Raw genomic sequence first — 21927 nt, forward strand, 5'->3', positions numbered from 1 at the left:
CCTTTAATTAAGTGTTCTATAGTTCTGTGAGATTTGATAATAAAGAAACTATTTTATATGATACTTCAGATGTATGGGGAGATTTAAGATTAGTCATTTTATAGAACAAAAGAAAAAGAAAATACCATGATACACATCTTCTGGGGTTGTGGTATTGTTGGCACAAGGTGAGTGAACATACTGCTGGTATGCACCAATTGCGACACTTTGTGGGGAAAAAAAAACAACAATATAATACCTAGTGGGTCGTCATGCAGACCAAGCTCATGTTGAATGACTGCATTTGGAAGGGTAATTCATCCACAAAAGATAAAACGGCCTACAAAAAGCACTTAAACAAAAGACTTCTTTATGTATTGCTTCTTGGCCTGGAATCTTTACCAGGCTGAATTACACACATCAAAAAAAGTATTGCAACACCTCGATTCCGAGAGCGAGGGGGTCTAGGCACTTCACTCTGGAACCGCGCGACCGCTACGGTCGCAGGTTCGAATCCTGCCTCGGGCATGGATGTGTGTGATGTCCTTAGGTTAGTTAGGTTTCAGTAGTTCTAAGTTCTAGGGGACTGATGACCTCAGATGTTAAGTCCCATAGTGCTCAGAGCCCTTTGAAACATTTGATTCCGAGAGTTCCGGAACGTGTACAGAAAATTGGAATAGAGATCAACATAAACATCATTTCTGCCCTTTTTATTGCTCATGAAAACCGCTCATTGCATGTTGTACCACCATACAGCGAGACCTTCAGATGTGGTGGTCCAAATTGCTGTACACACTGTACCTCCAATACCCAGTAGCCCGTCCTCTTACATTGATGCAGGCCTGTATCCATCATGACGCACTATCCACGATTTCATCAAGGCACTGATGGTCCAGGTCGTCCCACTCCTCAATGGCGATTCTGCGTAGACCCCCCAGAGTGGTTGGTGGATCAAGTCGTCCATAAACAGCCCTTTTCCGTCTAGCCCAGGCATCTTCGATAGGGTTCATATCTGGAGAACATGCTGGCCACTCTAGTTGAGCGATGTCGTTATCCTGAAGGATGTAATTCACAAGATATGCACGATGGGGGCGCAAATTATCGTCCATGAAGACGAATTCCTCGCCAATATGCTGCCGATATGGTTGCACTACTGGTCGGAGGATGACATTCACGTATCGTAAAGCCGTTACAGCGCCTTCAATGACCACCTATGACGTACGTTGGCACCTCAAAACAGCAGGGAACCTCAACATTGCTGCACTCGCTGGGCAGTGTGTCTAAGGCGTGCAGCCTGACCAGGTTGCCTCCAAATACGTTTCCGACGATTGTCTGGTTGAAGACATATGCGACATTCATCACTGAAAAGAACGTGATGCCAAACCTCAGAGGTCCATTTGGCATGTTGTTGGGCCCATCTGTACCATGCTGCATGGTATCGTGGTTGGAAAGATCGATCTCGCCAAGGATGTTGGGAGTGAAGTTGCACATCATACAGCCTATTGTGCACAGTTTGAGTCGCAACACGACGTTCTGTGGCTGCACAAAAAGCATTATTCATCATGGTGGCGTTGCTGCCCGGGTTTCTCCGGGCCATAATCCATAGGTAGAGGTTCAATTGGTTCAAATGGCTCTGAGCACTATGGGACTCAACTTCTGAGGTCATCAGTCCCCTAGAATTTAGAATTACTTAAACATAACTAACCTAAGGACATCACACACATCCATGCCTGAGGCAGGATTCGAACCTGCGACCAGAGCGGTCGCGCGGTTCCAGATTGTAGCGCCTAGAACCGCTCGGCCACTCCGGCCGGACATAGGTAGAGGTCATCCACTGCAGTAGTAGCCCTTGAGGGGCCTCGGCGAGACATGTCTTGATTGATAGTTCCTGTGTCTCTGTATCTCCTTCATGTCCAAACAACGTCGCTTTGGTTCACTCCAAGACAACTGGACACTCCCCTTGTTGAGAGCACTTCCTGGCACAGAGTAACAATGTGGACGCTATAGAACCGAGGAATTGACCGTCTAGGCATGGATGAACTACAGACAACACGAGCTGTGTGCCTCCTTCCTGGTGGAAGGACTGGAACTGATCGGCTGTCGGACCCCCTCCGTGTAATAGGCGCTGCTCATGCATGGTTTTTTTACATCATTGGGCGGGTTTAGTGTCATCTCTGAACAGTGAAAGGGACTGTGTCTGTGAGACAATATCCACAGTCAACGTCTGTCTTCAGAAGTTCGCGGAACTGGGCTGATGCAAAACTTTTTGTGGTGTGTGCAATAGGAAATTCAACGCAGAGTGACATGCGTGCAATCACCTAGTCATAGTGGGATGCTACACAAACTCCTCTGTGTTGGCTGCTGTAAGAGAGTTTTTACTGTTAGAAATCTGAGGAGCATGTTAGAAATATATTACTTACTTGCATGTATGTCTCATTACTTTACAGGTATTTTCTGACAATCAGCTTTTCCACACGAATGCAGAATCGAAATGGGTTAAATGTCAGTTGTACAGTACCATACAGTGAAGGGTAGTATAGTATGCTAGTGTTACACATCTCAATGTAGGGACACCAGCATCGTCTGTGGATGTTCTAAGGACAGACAGCTTGACTTACATCTAGCTGTTGAATGGCCACAAATCCTAGCCACGTGTCACATAAAGACTCTGCTACTACAATTCAAATCAGTGTGTAAGTACTGGATTAAACCATATATGTCTCACTACTCTTACAGTATATAAGAATTATGAGTGGTTGTGGTTGATCTGTGAAGCAGCAGCTCCAATGTAGATATGACCTGACGAATAGTGCTGGAAGCTGTAATACTCTCAAGATCTTATGATGTAGGTATATCATATTTGAAAAAAGTGATGATGGGTTTCTCCTGAAGTATTACTGGACAAATTTAAAAGAAAACTAGGACGCTGATACCAATATGCCACTACCACTGAATATGCAGCATAGTGATCACAGGAACAGGATAAAAAAGAGTAGGACACATAAATATACATATATGTAGACAATCATTTGACAGCAGTGACTTGCAGGTGCATCTCATTTTCTCAGTGCATTCCTCATTTACTGTGAAAAGTGTGGCAGCAAGACATCTTTGGTCATTGCTCTGGGGAAACTATGCATGTTTGCTCCATTAAAACCTATCTGTAAGAGATTAGGGTATGATTGGGGGAATAAACACGATCATTATTTTACTCGATCAGTGCATGAGAGTAGGATGCAGGGGTAATCAGTACTACTGATACACTGTATACTACGCCATGCACAGTATAGCAGCTTTCAAAGTATTTCTCTAGATGTAAGATGTTCCCATGTGATTAAGCTGTCTACAAGTAATCAGGTAATCGATAACTTCTGATTTTTGGTGGTGTAGTCTATCTGAACGTACACTGATGCGTCAAAATATTATGACCACCTATTTAATAACGTGTTATTCCACTTTACAAACTCAGTACAACAGAGGTTCTGATTGACATGGATTCTAAAAGCCCTTGAGAGGATTCCAGAAGTACTTGGCACCAGGTGTCTATGCACAGGTCAAGCAGTTCCCGCAATTTGCTGGGCGGGGGGGGTGGGGGGGTGGGGTTTACAGGCTTGCAGCTGGCGCCCAATATGTGTTCCAATGTGTACGTAAGGTAACTCTAATACTTCACCCAGTAAAGACTTTCAAACACTAAATAACCTTAATAAAAACGCTTGAAACGGAGAAGGCTATACAGACAATGGTAATATCACTGTGTTGTTTATGATTACGATAACATTAAGGAAAAGAATCCGTTTTTAACTCAAATGGCATCGTTGAGATTAAAAAGGATCCTGTCAAATTATTCATAACACTCTATGGCCACACTTGGCATCTTCCAGGAGACCTTCAAGACTACAGTCTTCATGCCATGCAACGAAAGGCTCACCACATTCCCCCAGTGCTCTGCTCAAGGGGGAGGCTGTGTGGAGACTCCACATCGCATAACACTGCTGACTACCGATCCAACCAGACAGTGGAAAATCTCTGGTGTGCTGCCTGTGAAGCTTTAGTGAATTCTATACTTTCATGTAGAATAGACGCACAAGTTTTTTTCATCTACCATCTTCTGTAAATAAAGAGCATTCTTGTACTATATTGCGTAGTATATCGATTATACCATGACTTTACCATGTGAATCCACATGCACATCTAAGGGTTAATGCATATTTAACTAATTTCTCCATACTTTTGCATATATTTTACATTTTTAGCAATGATTTTTGAAATACAAATATTTCACCTCGATACTTTAAGAAGAAGAGAAAGACTCGAGCAAATTTCTCTTTCATTGCCCTGCTTGTGTAGAAGGTCTGTGGTCTACCATGCTTCTAAACCCACAAAAGGGCGCCTAAAATGAGGAGAACATAGCTACCACCAACGAGTAGCTCCTGATGTAACACAAAATATATGCTGCTCAACTGCTGAACATAATCTAACTAGCATTCCATAGTAATGCGACATATCTTTTAACTTCAGCACAGTCATCACGTCATGCAACTCCATTCAGTTGGTGTTCTGTTACAAACGAAGCCATCTGCTGCAGCGAAAACATTTCCAAGAATTAAAAAGTACGATTCTCAGTGAACTCTTAAACTTGTAATTAGTGTCCTGTTACTTGTAATGTGAGCGGGAGAAGAGAAAATATTACAACACCAACGGAGAAGAGCAGTGAAGCTTATTTGTTTCCATGGGGAACGTGTGTTGAAGCAGCTCTACATTACAGTGAACATTTAGAAGATCTGGAAAAGGTACCTCACATGCAATGGAGTAAAATGGAACAGTAAGTATCCCTGCTGCAGTTATTGCTTCCAACGAGAAGAGTCTCCTGAGTAAATTAGTATTTATGAAGACCTGTTTTAGTAAACACCCAGCCACAGTCAGGTGTTTGGAAGGAAAAGGGATGCATCTATCCTTCGTTCTGCAGGTATACTAAGCAGCTGTCGCTAGAGACTTGCCAGAAGAAATAGAAAAGTGTCTTCATGACAAAATTGGAAAAACTGAAGCAGGGAATGTAGATTTCATGTTTCTTCATTATGTGAATAAGGAGCTACAAGAAAAATCCGGAAAAAAATTAATGCTTATTCTGTAAGTGCTACAGCCTCTTTACAGGACCATCCTGTGACTTCATATGATTAGTCTACTTTCACATTTATAATATTAGCACAGATAACAAAATCAATAAAGAAAAATTAGTTAGTTACATGTTTCATGGCTCATTTTTCATGATGGATTGTAAGATATGGAATGAGTCATTTCATGTTCACATTGCAAATTAATTTGTACTTACCATTACACTCTGAACATTTCTAAATTCCTTTTTTTCTTTCTTTCTTTTTTTTTACAAATCGAAATAATATATTCAGATGTGAGTTAGTGATTCCTACCTACCACCTTTTACACTTTATAGTAATAAAAATTCTTCTATGAAATAGAATGGGGCGTCAACAAGAAACTTTCCTATTTTGTTGTAAAATTTCACTGCTATCTGTAAGACATTTTGTATCAGTGGGTAAGGGATCAAAATTTTTTGTTGCAGCATTGTGAACCCTTTTTGTGATAAAGACACCCTTAATACGGAGTAGTGACTGTCATTTTTCCTTTTGGTATTCTAATTATGTAATTCTTGTTCCTTTTGAACTGTAGTGGATTATTCATGAGGGAAAAAATATACTGTGAAGCAGTAATGAGAATGCCCACTTCCTTAAACAGATGTATACAAGATGATTGTGGATGAGCACCACATATTATTGTTACAGCACATTTATGAGTAATGAAGAGTGTCTTTGTTAAGATGAGTTACCCCAGAACATTATTCCATGTGACATTGTTGTTGTTGTTGTTGTGGTTTTCAGGCCTGAGACTGGTTTGATACAGCTCTCCATGCTGCTCTATCCTGTGCGAGCTTCTTCATCTCCCAGTACCTACTGCAGCCTACATCCTTCAGAATCTGCTTAGTGTATTCATCTCTTGGTCTCCCTCTACGATTTTTACCCTCCATGCTGCCCTCCAGTACCAAATTGGATCCCTTGATGCCTCAGAACATGTCCTACCAACCGATCCCTTCTTCTAGTCAAGTTGTGCCAAAAACTCCTCTTCTCCCCAATTTTATTCAATACCTCCTCATTAGTTATGTGATCCACCCATCTAATCTTCAGCATTCTTCTGTAGCACCTCATTTCGAAATCTTATATTCTCTTCTTGTCTAAACTATTTATCATCCATGTTTCACTTCCATACATGGCTACACTCCATACAAATACTTTCAGAAACGACTTCCTGAGATTTAAATCAACACTCGATGTTAACAAATTTCTCTTCTTCAGAAACGCTTTCGTGGCCATTGCCAGTCTACATTTTATATCCTCTCTATTTCGACCATCATCAGTTATTTTGCTCCCCAAATAGCAAAACTCCTTTACTACTTTAAGTGTCTCATTTCCTAATCTAATTCCCTCAGCATCACCCGACTTAATTCGACTACGTTCCATTATCCTTGTTTTGCTTTTGTTGATGTTCATCTTATATCCTCCTTTCAAGACACTATCCATTCCGTTCAACTGCTCTTCCAAGTCCTTTGCTGTCTCTGACAGAATTACAATGTCATTGGCAAACCTCAAAGTTTTTATTTCTTCTCCATGGATTTTAATACCTACTCTGAACTTTTCTTTTGTTTCCTTTACTGCTTGCTCAATATATAGATTGAATAGCATCTGGGAGATACTAAAACCCTGTCTCACTCCCTTCCCAACCACTGCTTCCCTTTCATACCCCTCGACTCTTATAACTGCCATCTGCTTTCCGTACAAATTGTAAATATACTTTCACTCCCTGTATTTTACCCTTGCCACCTTCTGAATTTGAAAGAGAGCATTCCAGTCAACATTGTCAAAAGCTTTCTCTAAGTCTACAAATGCTAGAAACGTAGGTTTGCCTTTCCTTAATCTTTCTTCTAAGATAAGTCGCAGGGTCAGTATTGCCTCACGTGTTCCAATATTTCTACGGAATCCAAACTGATCTTCGCCGAGGTCATCTTCTACCAGTTTTTCCATTCGTCTGTAAAGAATTCGTGTTAGTGTTTTGCAGCTGTGACTTATTAAACTGATAGTTCAGTAATTTTCACATCTGTCAACACCTGCTTTCTTTGGGATTGGAATTACTATATTCTTCTTGAAGTCTGAGGGAATTTCGCCTGTCTCATACATCTTGCTCACCAGATGGTAGAGTTTTGTTAGGCCTGGCTCTCCCAAAGCTGTCAGTAGTTCTAATAAAATGTTTTCTACTCCTGGGGCCTTGTTTCGACTTAGGTCTTTCAGTGCTCTGTCAAACTCTTCAAGCAGTATCATATCTCCTATTTCATCTTCCATTTCCATAATATTTTCCTCAAGAAAATCACCCCTGTATAGACCCTCTATATACTCCTTTCACCTTTCTGCTTTCCCTTCTTTGCTTAGAACTGGGTTTCCATCTGAGCTCTTGATATTCATGCAAATGGTTCTCTTTTCTCCAAAGGTCACTTTACTTTTCCTGTAGGCAGTATCTATCATACCCCTCGTGAGATAAGCCTCTACATCCTTACATTTGTCCTCTAGCCATCCCTGCTTAGCCATTTTGCACTTCCTGTCGATCTCATTTTTGACGTTTGTATTCCTTTTTACCTGCTTCACTTACTGCATTTTTGTATTTTTGCCTTTCATCAATTAAATTCAGTATCTCTTCTGTAACCCAAGGATTTCTACTAGCCCTCCTCTTTTTACTTACTTGATCCTCTGCTGCCTTCACTATTTCATTCCTCAAAGCTACCCATTCTTCTTCTACTGTATTTCTTTCCCCCATTCCTGTCAATTGTTCCCTTATGCTCTCCCTGAAACTCTGTACAACCTCTGGTTCTTTCAGTTTATCCAGGTGCCATCTCCTTAAATTCCCACCTTTTTGCAATTTCTTCAGTTTTAACCTACAGTTCCTAACCAATAGATTGTGGTCAGAGTCCTCATCTGCCCCTGGAAAAGTCTTACAATTTAAAATCTGGTCCTAAATCTCTGTCTTACCATTATATAATCTATCTGAAACCTTTTAGTATCTCCAGGGTTCTTCCATGTATACAACCTTCTTTCATGGTCCTTGAACTAAGTGTTAGCTATGATTAAGTTATGCTCCGTGCAAAATTCTACCAGACGGCTTCCTCTTTCAGTTCTTACCCCCAGTCCATATTCACCTACTACGTTTCCTTCTCTTCCTTTTCTTACTGTCGAATTCCAGTCACCCATGACTATTAAATTTTCGCCTCCCTTCACTATCTGAATCTGAATAGTAATGTGACATTATTGAATGAAAATATGTCAACTTTGTGGTTAGTCTCTCCTCAATGTATGCAATACTTCTGAGGTGCAAATGTGGACTAAGTAAGTTGTTTTAGGAGTCCAAAAATGTGCTTCTTCCAGTTTAAATTCTCAGCAATATAGATACCTAAGAATTTTGAACTGGGTGTAACCATCCACAGAAAACCAGAAAATGATGCATTTAAAAATATTTACCATTTCTTCTCTTTCTGTATGTACACTTCGATTGATTACAGTACTAGTGTCATCTGCAAAAAGAACTAATTCTGCTTGTTGTGTATCTCACAGAAGATCGTTTACAGTAACAGTAGTGCACCTAGGGGAACGCCATGTATGATTTCTCTCCAGTCGCAATTTTTTTCCTGGGCTGTATTGCTTGTTTTACTAGGTACAGTTTTCTGCATCATTTTGGTTAGATATGATATCATCAATTGGTTGGCTTTACTAACAGTTCCATAAAACGTCAGTTTATCTAGAAGAATGTCTTACAGAGGCCACAGAAAATACCAACCGTCCCTTGTAAAATCTGGTGAGCGTACGTGTAAATGGCATTCTCAGAAGAGCAGTCTTTCTGAAACCCGAACTGCGTTTTGCTAAGGGTGCTATTGTTGCTAAGGTGACAAACTGTTCTAGAATACGTCATCTTCTCAAAAATTTTGGAGAATGATGTCAGTAGTGAAACTGGAAAATTGTAATAAGAATTAGCTTTATGTATGTAGCGATTTAAAAACGTATTATGTGTTATTACAATGTGTTACGTGACCACTGTAATTGAATTGCAATTCTTCCCACTTTCGTCAAATTTACTGTCATGCTAATGTGAAAACAGAATAAGAATAATGAAATGTTTTTAAATGGAATTTTATTATTTTATTTTAGTGCGTATGCAAAGCATATTGAGGTCACCACTTCGAGTAAAACACAAATTTTGTGAACTGTTCCGAAATTTAAAAAGGAATATGTGTTTTACTAGCGATTTCTTTTAACTTGTCGCATGTTATTCTCTTTTCAATCTGCGAAGTTGGGTACCCTGGCGGTCGTCGCGTTCGAAAACAAACCACAAGTGTCAGCTAATTGTTTAGTGTTTACGAAGGTTTTACTGTCTTAGTGTTTTCACATCGACTGCTCGGGTGCTTTGCGCTGTTATGTTGCGTAGAGCTAGCTGAGCTTCGTATGAAGTGCTGCCGTTCGTTGCGTGTTTTATATATTATTTTAAGTTAAAAACAAAACAGTGATGTGTTCGTGATATATCGTGTTACAGTCAAGTATGCTCGTGGGTGTTAACTATACATTTTCTCAAAGTTTATTAGCAATTATATGTATTTATATAACAAAATAATATGTCAGAAGAAGTATTGGCGGCAGCGGCGTTAGCCCTGATTATTTTAGCTAAAAGGAGAAAAGAACGTCGAAAGAAAACTAAGCGTTGCTGGGTGCAGCCCTGGCTGCAAACAAGAGATGAAGAAGGAAGAGGAATTTATAATACGTTAATGAATGAGGAGAGACCAGAAGATCCGCTTGAATTTTCCAGATTTGTGCGGATGGATTGTGCATGTTTTGACAAGCTACTGTCATTTATTGGCGTGCATATTCGTAAGGCAAACACCGTCATGAGGGACTCAATTTCGCCGACCCAAAGGTAAGACAAATTCGTTTCTTCTCAGTGTGTCTTTCATTAGTATGTAAGTTGTTTTGTCTGGCGGTGCTGTATATCTTTCTTCCTATTGTGCTACAGGCTGGCAGTAACATTGCAGTATTTAACAACAGGAGAGACCTATCAGAGCCTGTCAGTTGCTCACAGAATTTCTGTTCCATGTATTTCGAAAATGGTTATGGAAGTGTGTTCCGCAATTTGCAGTACATTGAAAGACAAGTATTTAAAGGTATGTGCTTTATTTTTGAGGGGTCGACAGGTTCAATGTGCAGGGGTTACATTTTAATTCCTATTATGTTGCAGGCTCCAGCTACAGAGAAAGAATGGGAAATAATTGCAAGAGAGTTCGATGATTTATGGCAGTTTCCACATTGTATAGGTGAGCTACATGTAGATGCAAAGTCAATGAGCTTTTTAATTCTAATTTCTAAAAAAATATATTTCAGCATATGGAAACCGTTATGGGTACATTTCTATTAGTATTTCAATAACACAACTACATTGAACTGTATTATCTGTACTTCCCCTTACTTTATTTTCAGGTGCTCTGGATGGGAAACACATTGCATTCTCTCCTACACAATTTAGTGACTCTTTTGACAATAAGAAATTTAATAGCATAGTTTTGCTTGCTGTTGTGGATGCACGATATCGTTTCATACTTGTGGATATTGTTTGTAGCAACAAAGGCAATGATGTGGATGTGTATGTCAATAGCAAAATTGGTACTGCACTTCAAGAGAATTCACTCAAAGTTCCGCAGGAAAGAGTTCTTAATTGCAGCAGCATTTCAGTACCTTATGTAATGGTAGCAGGTGATGCTTTTAGCCTACAGCCATATATTGTGAAACCTTACAAGCACTGTGAAGGTGAAAAGTCCAAAACTTTCAACAGCAGATTATCAAGGGCAAGACATGTAGTTGATAATGCTTTCAGTATTTTGGCACGCCGTTTTAGAGTTGTGTTACGTACAATAAAGCTACCTATAGAGAAAACTGAAGTTCTTATCAAAACAGTGTGTCTTTTACATAATTTCTTGATAGATGAAGCAGACAGCACCTATCTGTCAAGCATGAACTCTGTGAACACTGGCCAAGACCAAGTAGAGGGTACTTCTTGCAGTGAGGATTGCATTTTGCAAAGCATCCATCAACAACAGGAAAACCACATATCATCGGCTGCAATAGATGTCCGTGACAAGTTTTGTGAATATTTCAGCACCAGTGAATATGTACCACAGCAGTAGAATTTTGTAAATAAATTTACTGTCATATATTTCATAGGAATATTATTAAATTTCTATTTTGAGTATTCTGCAGCTGGAAATACCATGTGATAATATATTTTTATGGTGTCTCCTTGTGTATGTATGATGTGTTGGTGGCAGCAGTCAGCAGATAAAAGTGCTTATTTATTTATTTGTTTGTTTATTTATTTAGCCTGCTGTGATTAGGGCTATTCAGCCCTCTCTTATGTCTGACCAGCATTTCAGACATAAAGTACTTTTTTTTTTTTTTTTACATCATAGTTACCTAAGAAATAACAACTGTTGTAAGACAAATAGTACTACAGTGATTTGAGTGTCTGTTGTGACAATGTGAATAAATAAGACTGGCTATGAACTAATAAAGTTAATACTAGCTGCACTTGTACTACTACTACTACAACTACAACTGTTGTTGTTGTTGCTGCTGCTGCTGCCACTAATAGTGATAATAACATATATGAAGTATTTATAGGTATACAAAATAGATATTTTCTGATACAGCAAGTTCTAAGACCTGCTAAGAATACTGTGAAAAGAGGATGATCTGGTTGGAAAGAGAAGTGTACAAGGGTAACAAGTGTGTTCAGATGCAATGGTAATCATTATTTTCCTTTAGTGTTCTAAAGCTAGGGATGTCATTCAGTTCTCTAATATAATTCAGGAGGTTGTTCAGAGTTGATTTGTTGCTACTGAGGAGGATTTTGAGAAAGTGGTTGAATGATGGGGTGGGCAGAATGGATTTTGTTCTGATGGCAATGGGTGCTTCTGCCGTGTTGTTCAGACAAAAGCTTTAAGATCAAGGAGAGAGATGAGGGACAGTGTACATTGGTAAGATATTAGAGAAGATAGAGGGCGTGGAAATCTGTGACACACAGTCAGGATAGCTATGCATGTTGTTGTGGTGGTCTTCAGTCCAAAGATTGGTTTGATGCAGCTCTCCGTACTACTGTCTTATGTGCAAGACTCTCCATCACTGAGTAGCTACTGCAGCCTACATCCTTTTGAATCTTGTTACTATATTCATCTCTTGGTCTCCCTCTATGACTTTTACTTCCCACACTTTTCTCCAGTACTAAATTGTTGATCCTATGATGTCTCAGAATGTGTCCTTTTAACTGATCTTTTCTCCTATTTAGGCTGTGCCACAATATTTTTTTTCTCATTAGTTGTGTGATCTACCCGTCTAATCTTCAGCATTTTTTTGTAGCACCACATTTCAAAAGCTTCTATTGTCTCTTTGTGTAAACTGTGTAGCCTACCATCTATGTTTCCCTTCCATACATGGCTGCACTCCATACAAACACTTTCAGAAAAGACTTCCTGACACTTAAATTTATTCGCAATGTTAACAAATTTCTCTTCTTCAGAAACTCTTTTCTTGCCATTGCTATTTTACATTTTATATTCTCACGAATTCGTCAGTTATTTTTCTGCTCAAATAGCGAAACTTGCCTATTGTGTCTCATTTCCTTATGTAATTCCCTCACCATCACCTGATATTACAACACTACATTCCATTGTTCTCGTTTTGTTTTTGTTGATGTTCATCTTATATCCTGCTTTCAAGACACTGTCCATTCCATTCAACTGATCTAGCAAGACCTTTTGCTGTCTCTGACAGAATTACAATGTCGTCGGCGAACTTCAAAGTTTTTATTTCTACTCACTGGACTGTAATTCCTACTCCAATTTTTTCTTTTGTTTCCTTTACTGCTTGCTCGATGTACAAATTGAATAACATCGGGGATAGGATAAAACCCTGTCTCACTCCCTTCTTAACCACTGCTTCCTTTTCATGTCCCTCGGCTCTTGTAACTGCTCTCTGCTTACCTCACGAGTTTCTCCCTGCATTTTACCCTTCATAACCTCAGAATTTCAAAACAGTATTCCAGTCAACATCATCAGAATAATTCTCTAAGTCTACAAGTGCTATAATCATAGGTTTGCCTTTCTTTAACCTATCTTCCAAGATAAGTCGTGAGGTCTGTATTGCATTGCATGTTCCAATATTTCTCTGGAAGCCGAATTGATCGTCCCCAAGTCGGCTTCTACCGGCTTTTCGATTCTTCTGTGAAGAATTTCTTAGTAGTATTTTGCAGCCATGACTTATTAAACTGAATAGTTCGTTAATATTTACACCTGCCAGAACCTGCTTTCTTTGGTATTGGAGTAATAAGTTTTGTCATGGCTGGCTCTCCCAAGGCTATCAATAGTTGTAATAGAATCTCGTCTACTCCTAGGTCCTTGTTTTCACTTGCGTCTTTCAGTGCTGTATCAGTTCTTCTCGCAGTATCATATCTCCCATCTCACTTTCACCTACTTCTTCTTCCATATATATAATATTGCCCTAGAGCACATCTCCCTAGTGTAGACCCTCTATATATTCCTTCCACCTTTCAGCTTTCCCTTCTTTGCTTAGGACTGGTTTTCCTTTTCTTCAAAGAGCTCTTTAATTTTCGTGCTGACGGTATCTATCTTTCCACTATTGATATATGATTCTAAACTCTTACAATTGTCCTCTAGCCATTCCTGCTTAGCCATTTTGCACTTCCTGTCAATCTCGTTTTTTAGAAGTTTGTATTCCCTTTCACCTACTTCATTAATTGCATTTTTATAGTTTCTTCTTTCATCAGTCAAATTCAGTCTCTCTTGTGTTATCCAGGGATTTCTACTAGGCCATGTCTTTTTACCTACTTGATTCTCTGCCACCTTCACTTTTTCATCTCTCAAAGCTACCTATTCTTCCTCTACTATATTCATTTCACCTGTTCTAGTCTACCTTTGGCTAATACTCCCTCTGAAACTCTCAACAACCTCTCATTCTTTAACTTCGTCCAGGTCCCATCTCCTTCATTTCCTACCTTTTTGCTATTTCTTCAGTTTTAATCTACAGTTCGTAGCCAATAAATTGTGATCAGAGTCCCTGGAAATGTCTAAAGGTTTAAAATCTGATTCAAAAATCTGTCTTGCCATTATATAATCAATCTGAACCCTTCCATTGTCTCCAGGTCTCTTCCCTGTAGACAATGTTCTTTCTTCAGACTGGCCTCAGCAGCCTATGAGTGTGCTCGTGTGTGTGTGTGTGTGTGTGTGTGTGTGTGTGTGTGTGTGTGTGTGTGTGTTGCGACATAAAATCCTTGCTGTATGGTGAGTAGCAATGTATCCATCTAATAATATTGTCATATAATGAACACAGACATTCATAACCAATTCCAGGCACTTTGAGCTTTCCTGAGAAAGGCCATGCAGGGTAACATTGCTCTAATGAATAATTGGCTGTATAAGTGTTTGTATAAGTTTTTTTTATTGCTTTGTTGTGGTTTTTAATGAAAATTTTTTAAAGAAATTTGACAGTCAAGTCAAATAGAGATGCAACTAATCATTACAGTTTGTTGTAACTCATTAATTTCCCTACTCAAGTAGATGAGGTTTGTGATATACTGATACCTAAAGCATTCCTGTGACAAGCACGCATTAATCGTATGCATGTCCTGCAATACACCATGTCATGATGTATACAGGCAGTCACATCACAGAACTTAGCATCATACGTAGTTTTGAAACACTCTTAAGAAAATAGTGAGGGTTATTGATGACAGAACAATGAGAAAGTTTTAAAGACGCTGGCTGAGGTGAAGTGTACAGTGAACCTAATGCAAGCTATAAAATCAAATTACTTCTTAATAAGTTTGTAGCCTTTTTAAAACACTGTTCTCAAACCAAGAATTAAGTTTAGAATTGGGAAGTGTTCAAAGAAACACTCTATCACTATAGTTTCCAGAGTATTTTCACAATGAAAAACATAAATCTACAATATAGTCAGAACAAGAAGGGGTCTCTAAATACTTCATTACTATAAACAATACAACATTTTAAGAAACACTGTAAAACGTCCAAAAGTGTGTACAACTTATTAGAAGTTGCTATATCAGATTATGAAACCAAATCTTGTTGGTGCTGCTGTTGTTATTACTGTTGGTCGTTATTACCATCGTCGTCGCCCTTAGTCTGAAGACTGGTTTGATACCGCTCTCCATGTTAGACAGTCATGTGCAAGTCTCTTCATCTCTGAATAAGTTCTGCAGCCACAATCCTTTTGTACCTGGTTGTTATAGTCAGGCCATGCCCTATATTTACAATTTTTTGTTAGTAAGTTTCATGTTGCATGGATCAAAAAATGGTTCAAATGGCTCTGAGCACTATGGGACTCAACTGCTGAGGTCATAAGTCCCCTAGAACTTAGAACTACTTAAATCTAACTAACCTAAGGACAACACACACATCCATGCCCGAGGCAGGATTCGAATCTGCAACCTTAGCGGTTGCACGGTTCCAGACTGTAGCGCCAGAACCGCTCGGCCACCAGCGGCCGGCCTGCATGGATCATTTTGCACCATAAATTGTAATGATGTGGAATGAGTCATTTTACATTCATATGTCAAATTAATCTGTAAGTATGGTTACATACTTAACAGTTACAGTTTTTTTATATATATATATATATATATATATATATATATATATATATATATATATATATATATATATATATATATATATATATATATATATATAAAGATGATGTGACTTACCAAATGAAAGTGCTGGCAGGTCGACAGACACACAAACATACACACAAAATTCAAGCTTTCGCAACAAACTGTTGCCTCATCAGGAAAGAGGGAAGGAGAGGGAAAGACGAAAGGATGTGGGTTTTAAGGGAGAGGGTAAGGAGTCATTCCAATCCCGGGAGCGGAAAGACTTACCTTAGGGGGGAAAAAAAGGACGGGTATACACTCACACACACACACACACACACACACACACACATATCCATCCACACATATACAGACACAAGCAGACATATTTAAAGACAAAGAGTTTGGCCAGAGATGTCAGTCGAGGCAGAAGTGCAGAGGCAAAGATGTTGTTGAATGACAGGTGAGGTATGAGTGGCGGCAACTTGAAATTAGCGGAGATTGAGGCCTGGTGGATAACGGGAAGAGAGGATATATTGAAGAGCAACAAACTGTCCATTCGCATGAATGGACACAGGCAGACAGTGTTTGTTGGTAATGAGGATCACCCTGTGGCTAAACATGCCTTGGTGCACGGCCAGCACATCTTGGCACAGTGTTACACCGTCCGGTTTATCTGGATACTTCCCACCAACACCAACCTATCCGAACTCCGGAGATGGGAACTTGCTCTTCAATATATCCTCTCTTCCCGTTACCCACCAGGCCTCAATCTCCGCTAATTTCAAGTTGCCGCCACTCATACCTCACCTGTCATTCAACATCATCTTTGCATCTGCACTTCCGCCTCGACTGACATCTCTGCCCAAACTCTTTGTCTTTAAATATGTCTGCTTGTGTCTGTATATGTGTGGATGGATATGTGTGTGTGTGTGCAAGTGTATACCCGTCCTTTTTTCCCCCTAAGGTAAGTCTTTCCACTCCCGGGATTGGAATGACTCCTTACCCTCTCCCTGAAAACTCACTTCCTTTCGTCTTTCCCTCTCCTTCCCTCTTTCCTGACGAAGCAACCGTTTGTTGCGAAAGCTAGAATTTTGTGTGTATGTTTGTGTTTGTTTGTGTGTCTATCGACCTGCCAGCGCTTTCGTTCGATAAGTCACATCATCTTTGTTTTTAGATATATTTTTCCCACGTGGAATGTTTCCCTCTATTATATTGATATCATTAATTTGAACCCAACAATTACGTTTGTTATTGTCACTGTTGCATTTCGAAATCTTTTCTGTCGTCTTATTTTCTCTTTCTGTTTTTGCCAGTAGTATCACTTTGTATTCACCTTCTCCTTTTTACCGTAGTCTGCTATACAAGTTCATCCCGCCTATATATACTCAATAATACGTAACCCACTTCCAAACCATAACCAAAAAAATTTTTTTTGCCACTTTCAACACTACCGCCGCTATAAAATCCACCATTTCTAGTTCACAAACAGTTCCTTTCACCTTTTAAACAAGCATTTCGGCTAGTTCTAATAACTTTTGCTTTATTTCCATTTCCGTTTTTCCCACATCACTGATAATTTGTAGCCGCTTCCCACAGGTTTTAACGTCATTATTTCTTCGTCAGACAATTGTTAGCCTCATTTTCATAATCTGCCACCATAAAACCACTCCTTTTAATATATTACCCGCAGTTTTCTCGAAATTTTCTCGAATTTCTCCGTCCTTTAACGCGTTTTGGCGGCAACACAACCACCTAACCTTTGTGCACATCGTTGTCTACCAACCCAAGTCCAACATAGCCCAGCTGTAACCAACACCTTTTCGTCTTTCTTCACACCAGTTCTCCAGTTATTTTCCAGTTCACCTTTATCTCTCCCCACATATTTTTATTTTCATTTTCATTTCAGCCTCACGTTACACTTTCCACCTTCTAATACTATGTCACCCTCACAGCACCCCCACAACGACCCCATTAAGTTTTATTTACATTCCCTCCGCAAACATGCCTTCGCCCTAGCCAGATTACGCTCCCATATTCTATTTTCTCAGGCTTGTCTGACATTTGGCATTACCCCCAAAGGCCTCACACTTAAAGTTCCTGTCTCTGGCTGCAACCCTTCTTTCCATCAGTCCCTATACCAGTTCCAAACTGAACAATCCATTGCCCTCACCCACCTAATCCTTCACCTACACATCAACTCAGCCAATGAACACACCCGTCAACTCCTATCCTTAAAAAAAGTCCTTAATCTTTCCTCTCCCACATCCACACCGGCTGTTCAGAGCATCCTCCTACAGGCCAACCGTAAATTAGAACAGCATGCCACCCTCCACCTCAAAAAACTATCCAATCTCCTGGTTTCCCACCTCCGGAAAGGCAACTCACTCACCCTTCACAACCTTTCCAGCAAACCTCAACCTCCTCTCATTGCACACAAACCCAGTCTCTCCCATCTACTTAATCTCCCACTTCCAGCTCCACTCCCTCCAAAACCTCAAAATTCCAATCAACACAATCTGGAACAACACCCCAATTCAGTAGTTAACCTTTCCTCCAAACCTCTCTCCCAATCCGAAACCTCTGTCCTATCCAAAGGCTTCACCTTCAGCCCCACTCCCAGATCGGAAATTATAAATCGTAGAGAGTATTTCACTTCAACGGTTTCTTTTAACTGTCAATTTTCTCGACAACGGCTGAGAAGTGCATCTTGGTGCTTTGCCACATTACACCTCTGGCCATGAGCTTTTATTATGCACAGTATGAATCGAATCTGAATTTCACAATTGGCGGCCTCCCCTTGTCAGTAAAAAACAAGGAAATAGTAGTTGCTGGTGGTTTTAATATGGATGTATTGAAAGTTCTGTCAGTGAACAATTTTGCAGTCAGTAACACTGTCATTCAGTTTAATTTTTACTGTGGACTTTGGGTTTGTAGATGCTCTGAGACAGCTATTGATATGCCTTTGTAGACATATGTAGGGAAAAGACACATGTCACAAAACCAGTAATAAATGGGCTATCTGACATGATGTACAGCATCTTATGTTAAATGTTGGAACTTCATAGGATATAAAATCTACTAAATCCGAGTACAGGAGGGTAAGAAATCAGTACAAAAATTGAGAATTTTAAGAGAGTGCTCAAATACACTAACTGGATGGATGTTTACAATACTTCTGACTCTAACGGAAAATACAAAGTGTTCATTAGTAAAGTTACTTCCTTATTTGAAAATTGTTTTTCCCTAAAAATAACACAAATCAAACATATCTAAAAATAAACCGTGGATTACAAAAGGGCTAAGGTATTGTGTTGGACAAAAAGGAAACTGTGTCTGCTATCTAGAAACAGCTGTGATGTTGGCATTGTAATCCATTACAAAGAATACTGCAAAATATTGAAGCAAGTAATCCAGAAATCTAAGCAGCTTTATTATGAAAAAAATGTAATTACATCAGGCAACAAAATAAAACCTATGTGTGATGTAGTGAAGACAGAGGCAGGCGGGGCCAGAAAGGGAGAGGAACAGATAGCTCTAGAAATAAATGAAAAGTTAGTAACAAGTGCATGTAGTGTTGAAAACCTCTGAAACAAGTATTTTGTTCCTGTTAATGACATCTTGGGGTTATCAGGTGAGTAAACAGTGCAATGGGATATCTGAGACCAGTGTCTACAAATAACTTCAGTAGAATGGAAATCACATACACTTCTCCCAAAGAAGTAGCACCCATCATAAAATCCTTAAAATCAAGGTATTGTATTGGTTATGATAACATGTCAACAAAGTTAGTCAAAGGGTGTTCTGTCTTAACTCTTTAAGCACCATGATCCCCATTTGGGGATTTGTCTTCGTAACAAAAATTTTGCAATTCTAGTAATGCTGGCAGCAAGTGCTACGATTTCCCATTGTTGTCCAGACCTTTGTCAAGCACTTACATTGAAGTTTCATCAGTTATTGTTAAATGAGTGAGTTGTACACTTATTTTTGTGAAGAAGCTACATTTTTAAGCATTACAAGAGTTGCACATTTTCAAAACGGTGTAAATTATATTATTATGTAAATACTTCCAATATCTGTGTAAAGGCATGTTCTGTAATGGTCTGAGAAGATATTTATCGATCATTTGTTGACCTATTTCATTTCTGCATCACACCTGTCTGACCTTCAATCCCCATTTGGGGCTCATTGCAGTTTCCACGCAAAACTTTATTTTGCTTGTATTTGCCTCTGGCATAATGAGTCACTATGAAGCACTTTCTATGAGATAAATTGAAGAAATTGTAAATGACTCAACTTCATGGATTCTTTTGGCACTGATGGTGATGAAATGAGACCACTGTCAAGCGCCTTCCGGATCATGTAGCTGAGATGTCTGACTGTGACGACATCAAGGAAAATATATTTGAAAATACGGTTCCATCTGATGTGCCATGTTTCTTGGAAATTCATGCCAATCAAGAAAAGGAAAATTAGGAACATGCAGGCCCACAAAAGAAGAAAGCAAAAGCTATTATCACTTCTAATTGGACAACATAAATTCTGACTTACTCTAAAACCTACCCTGATACAGCAGAAATTGAACAGTGAAAATTCAATTTGGTAGCAGCACTAAAAGGAAAATCTGCCGTTGGGTGCTTTGAAGAATTTTTTTATGAACAGGTATTGAACTTGATTGTCAGTGAAAGTGTCTGATATGTTGCACAGAACAATAATAATAGCTATGAGTTATCCAATAGATGCATAAAAACTTCGTTAGTGTACTACTCTTCATTGTATATCATGCTCTTCCACATGAGAAGCTGTACTGGAATGAAGATGAGAACTTTGATATAAGGTGTGTACAACAGTATGAGTCGCAACAGATATCTAGAAATAAAGCACCACCTTCATTTTAATGATAACACACGTCTGAACAGAATCCCACCTGATGAAAGGGTACACTTATTGAAATTTGTCCATTGATGGATTTACTGAATAATAATTTCCTGAAATTTCAAGTTTTTTCTCACAGCCTGAGCATTGATACTCAAATTGTCTGATATTATGGACACCATTACCTAAAACAGTTCATTCGCAGGAAAATAGTGAGATATGGGTTCAAACAGTGGGCCATGTGCTGTTCTAGCGGTTTCTGTTACCATATGTCAGTCTATGAAGGAAAATCGAAGGATCCAAGTGATGTTTCAGTTCTGGGACTTGGCAGATCAGTTGTGTTGAATAAGATTTCTTTTCTGCAGACTCCTGAATTTCACAAAATATATTTTGATAACTTTTTCAGGAGCTACTGTTTGATGACATAGTTCTCAGAAATGAGAATAAGAGCAACGGGAACTGCCCATATGAACTGAATGAATAACTGCCCAATAGAATCTTAGAACAGCACGAAGAAGAAATGAAGGGGAGTGAATGACTATAGATTTGACAACTATATGGAGATAATGGCAGTAATATGGAAGGGTAACAATTGTGTAAAGCTCTTGTCAGACCATGAGACAGTGCATCCAGTAAGCCAAGTAAAGAGATGGAGTAAAGCTGAGAACAAAGAAGTGAAAGTTCCACAGCCAAGAATGATTTTAGAATATGACAGTCATATGGGAGGTGCGGATGAACTGGACTGGACTGTGCAGAAGTATCGTGTGAGAATTCGACGTAAGAAATGGTATTTCCCATTGTTCACCAATGCATTAAATGTAACGTTGGTCAATGTGCATGTCATCTACTGCCTCTCGAATGAAAATATTTCACTGCTTCAATTCCAGAGGATGGTGGCAAGGCCATATCTTATTCAATCATCTGCTGATTCTGATCCAAAAAGGGCAGGACATCCATCATACCAAAAATCATCGCTTTCCAATTGAACTCAGGACTTCTGGAAACGGACATGTGATTGAATGCACACCACTCACACCACTGGGGAAGCAAAGAAAATGTGCAATTTGCAAGAAAAAATGAGGGAACAGTGTTTTTTGTGAAATTTGGGACCTCATATTCATTGTTTTGTTGTCTTGCACAAAAAATAAAAGAAAATGTAAAAAGATTGGCATGTGCTTTGATCTCCATTCACTACATTTACATCTATGTGATTACTCTGCTACTCACAATATAGTGCCTGGCAGAGGCTTCAAAGAACCATCTTCAAACTGTCTGTCTACTGATCCACTCTCAAAC

General features: G+C 39.3%; 2 protein-coding genes across 2 annotated transcripts in view; both read left to right on the forward strand.

Annotated features, from left to right (window-relative positions):
- Positions 1-21927, forward strand: part of LOC124777551 (farnesol dehydrogenase-like) — a 126933-nt gene that overhangs the window by 16088 nt on the left and 88918 nt on the right. The gene's annotated exons all lie outside the window — the stretch shown is intronic.
- On the forward strand, positions 9405-11322 carry LOC124777550. The gene is made up of 4 exons (XM_047253006.1): positions 9405-9996; positions 10093-10240; positions 10315-10390; positions 10554-11322. Exons 1-4 carry the CDS (start codon positions 9698-9700, stop codon positions 11255-11257), a joined length of 1227 nt encoding a protein of 408 aa, XP_047108962.1. The 5' UTR covers positions 9405-9697; the 3' UTR covers positions 11258-11322.

This window comes from Schistocerca piceifrons, chromosome 2, assembly GCF_021461385.2.
Source record: "Schistocerca piceifrons isolate TAMUIC-IGC-003096 chromosome 2, iqSchPice1.1, whole genome shotgun sequence".
Taxonomy (NCBI): Eukaryota; Metazoa; Arthropoda; class Insecta; order Orthoptera; family Acrididae; genus Schistocerca; species Schistocerca piceifrons.

What these genes read in the sequence shown, in the direction of transcription:
- LOC124777550 (XM_047253006.1), top strand. Translation starts at nt 9,698, where the DNA reads ATGTCAGAAGAAGTATTGGCGGCAGCGGCGTTAGCCCTGATTATTTTA. An exon ending in TCAATTTCGCCGACCCAAAG is followed by an intron (nt 9,997 to 10,092) that starts GTAAGACAAATT and finishes ATTGTGCTACAG; the next exon opens with GCTGGCAGTAACATTGCAGT. An exon ending in TGAAAGACAAGTATTTAAAG is followed by an intron (nt 10,241 to 10,314) that starts GTATGTGCTTTA and finishes ATTATGTTGCAG; the next exon opens with GCTCCAGCTACAGAGAAAGA.